This window comes from Apis dorsata, unplaced genomic scaffold (genome assembly GCF_000469605.1).
Source record: "Apis dorsata unplaced genomic scaffold, Apis dorsata 1.3 scaffold_525, whole genome shotgun sequence".
Taxonomy (NCBI): Eukaryota; Metazoa; Arthropoda; class Insecta; order Hymenoptera; family Apidae; genus Apis; species Apis dorsata.
In genome coordinates, this window is record NW_006263748.1 from 366330 (window position 1) to 366823 (window position 494).

Below are 494 nucleotides of genomic sequence, written 5' to 3' on the forward strand. Positions count from 1 at the left end.
ACGATGTAAACCTAAAAAGAAAAAGGATCGAGTCCAGTTATTCGATCCAGCCAATCAGATGTCGACGTTCTTTCGATCGAACACCCTTGAAAACGCGTGTATGCACGATGCTAATTGCCTCCGCGTTCTCTGCTTGGAGGAGGATCGTGTTTGATTTTGCATCATGCTCAACGATGATTTTCGCATCGCTCTCGTTTTTCGTTTTTCGAAATTAAACTAATTCGATCGACGGGTTTAAGCGGGCAGGGAAGCAAGAAGCGTTGCACGCGAATTCCCTCTCGTCAAGCGACACCCAGTTTGTAACGAGAAGCGAATCTCTCTGTCTTTCTCTCTCGTTAGCGCGGGTAAACGGAATTCCGTAAGCGTTATTCGGGAGATACGGATCCGAGTTGTCGCGAAACACCTAATCGAGCACGTTCGCGAAATTAAACGCGACCTACGTTGATCTTATGTATATATATATATATATATATATATATATATATATGGAGCTC

General features: G+C 43.9%; 1 protein-coding gene across 3 annotated transcripts in view; it reads right to left on the reverse strand.

The window, feature by feature from the left end:
• LOC102670772 (acid sphingomyelinase-like phosphodiesterase 3b) overlaps positions 1 to 494 on the reverse strand; it is a 32269-nt gene that overhangs the window by 2508 nt on the left and 29267 nt on the right. For all 3 annotated transcript variants that reach the window (XM_006620682.2, XM_031512903.1, XM_031512904.1), the window contains one exon: positions 1 to 11. This exon is cut by the window's left edge and continues 183 nt beyond it. Coding sequence is in view for 2 of the 3 variants with exons in the window: in XM_031512903.1 (XP_031368763.1) it covers positions 1 to 11 (11 nt within the window). In the remaining variant the exon portion in view is untranslated. The remainder of the gene's footprint in view (positions 12 to 494) is intronic.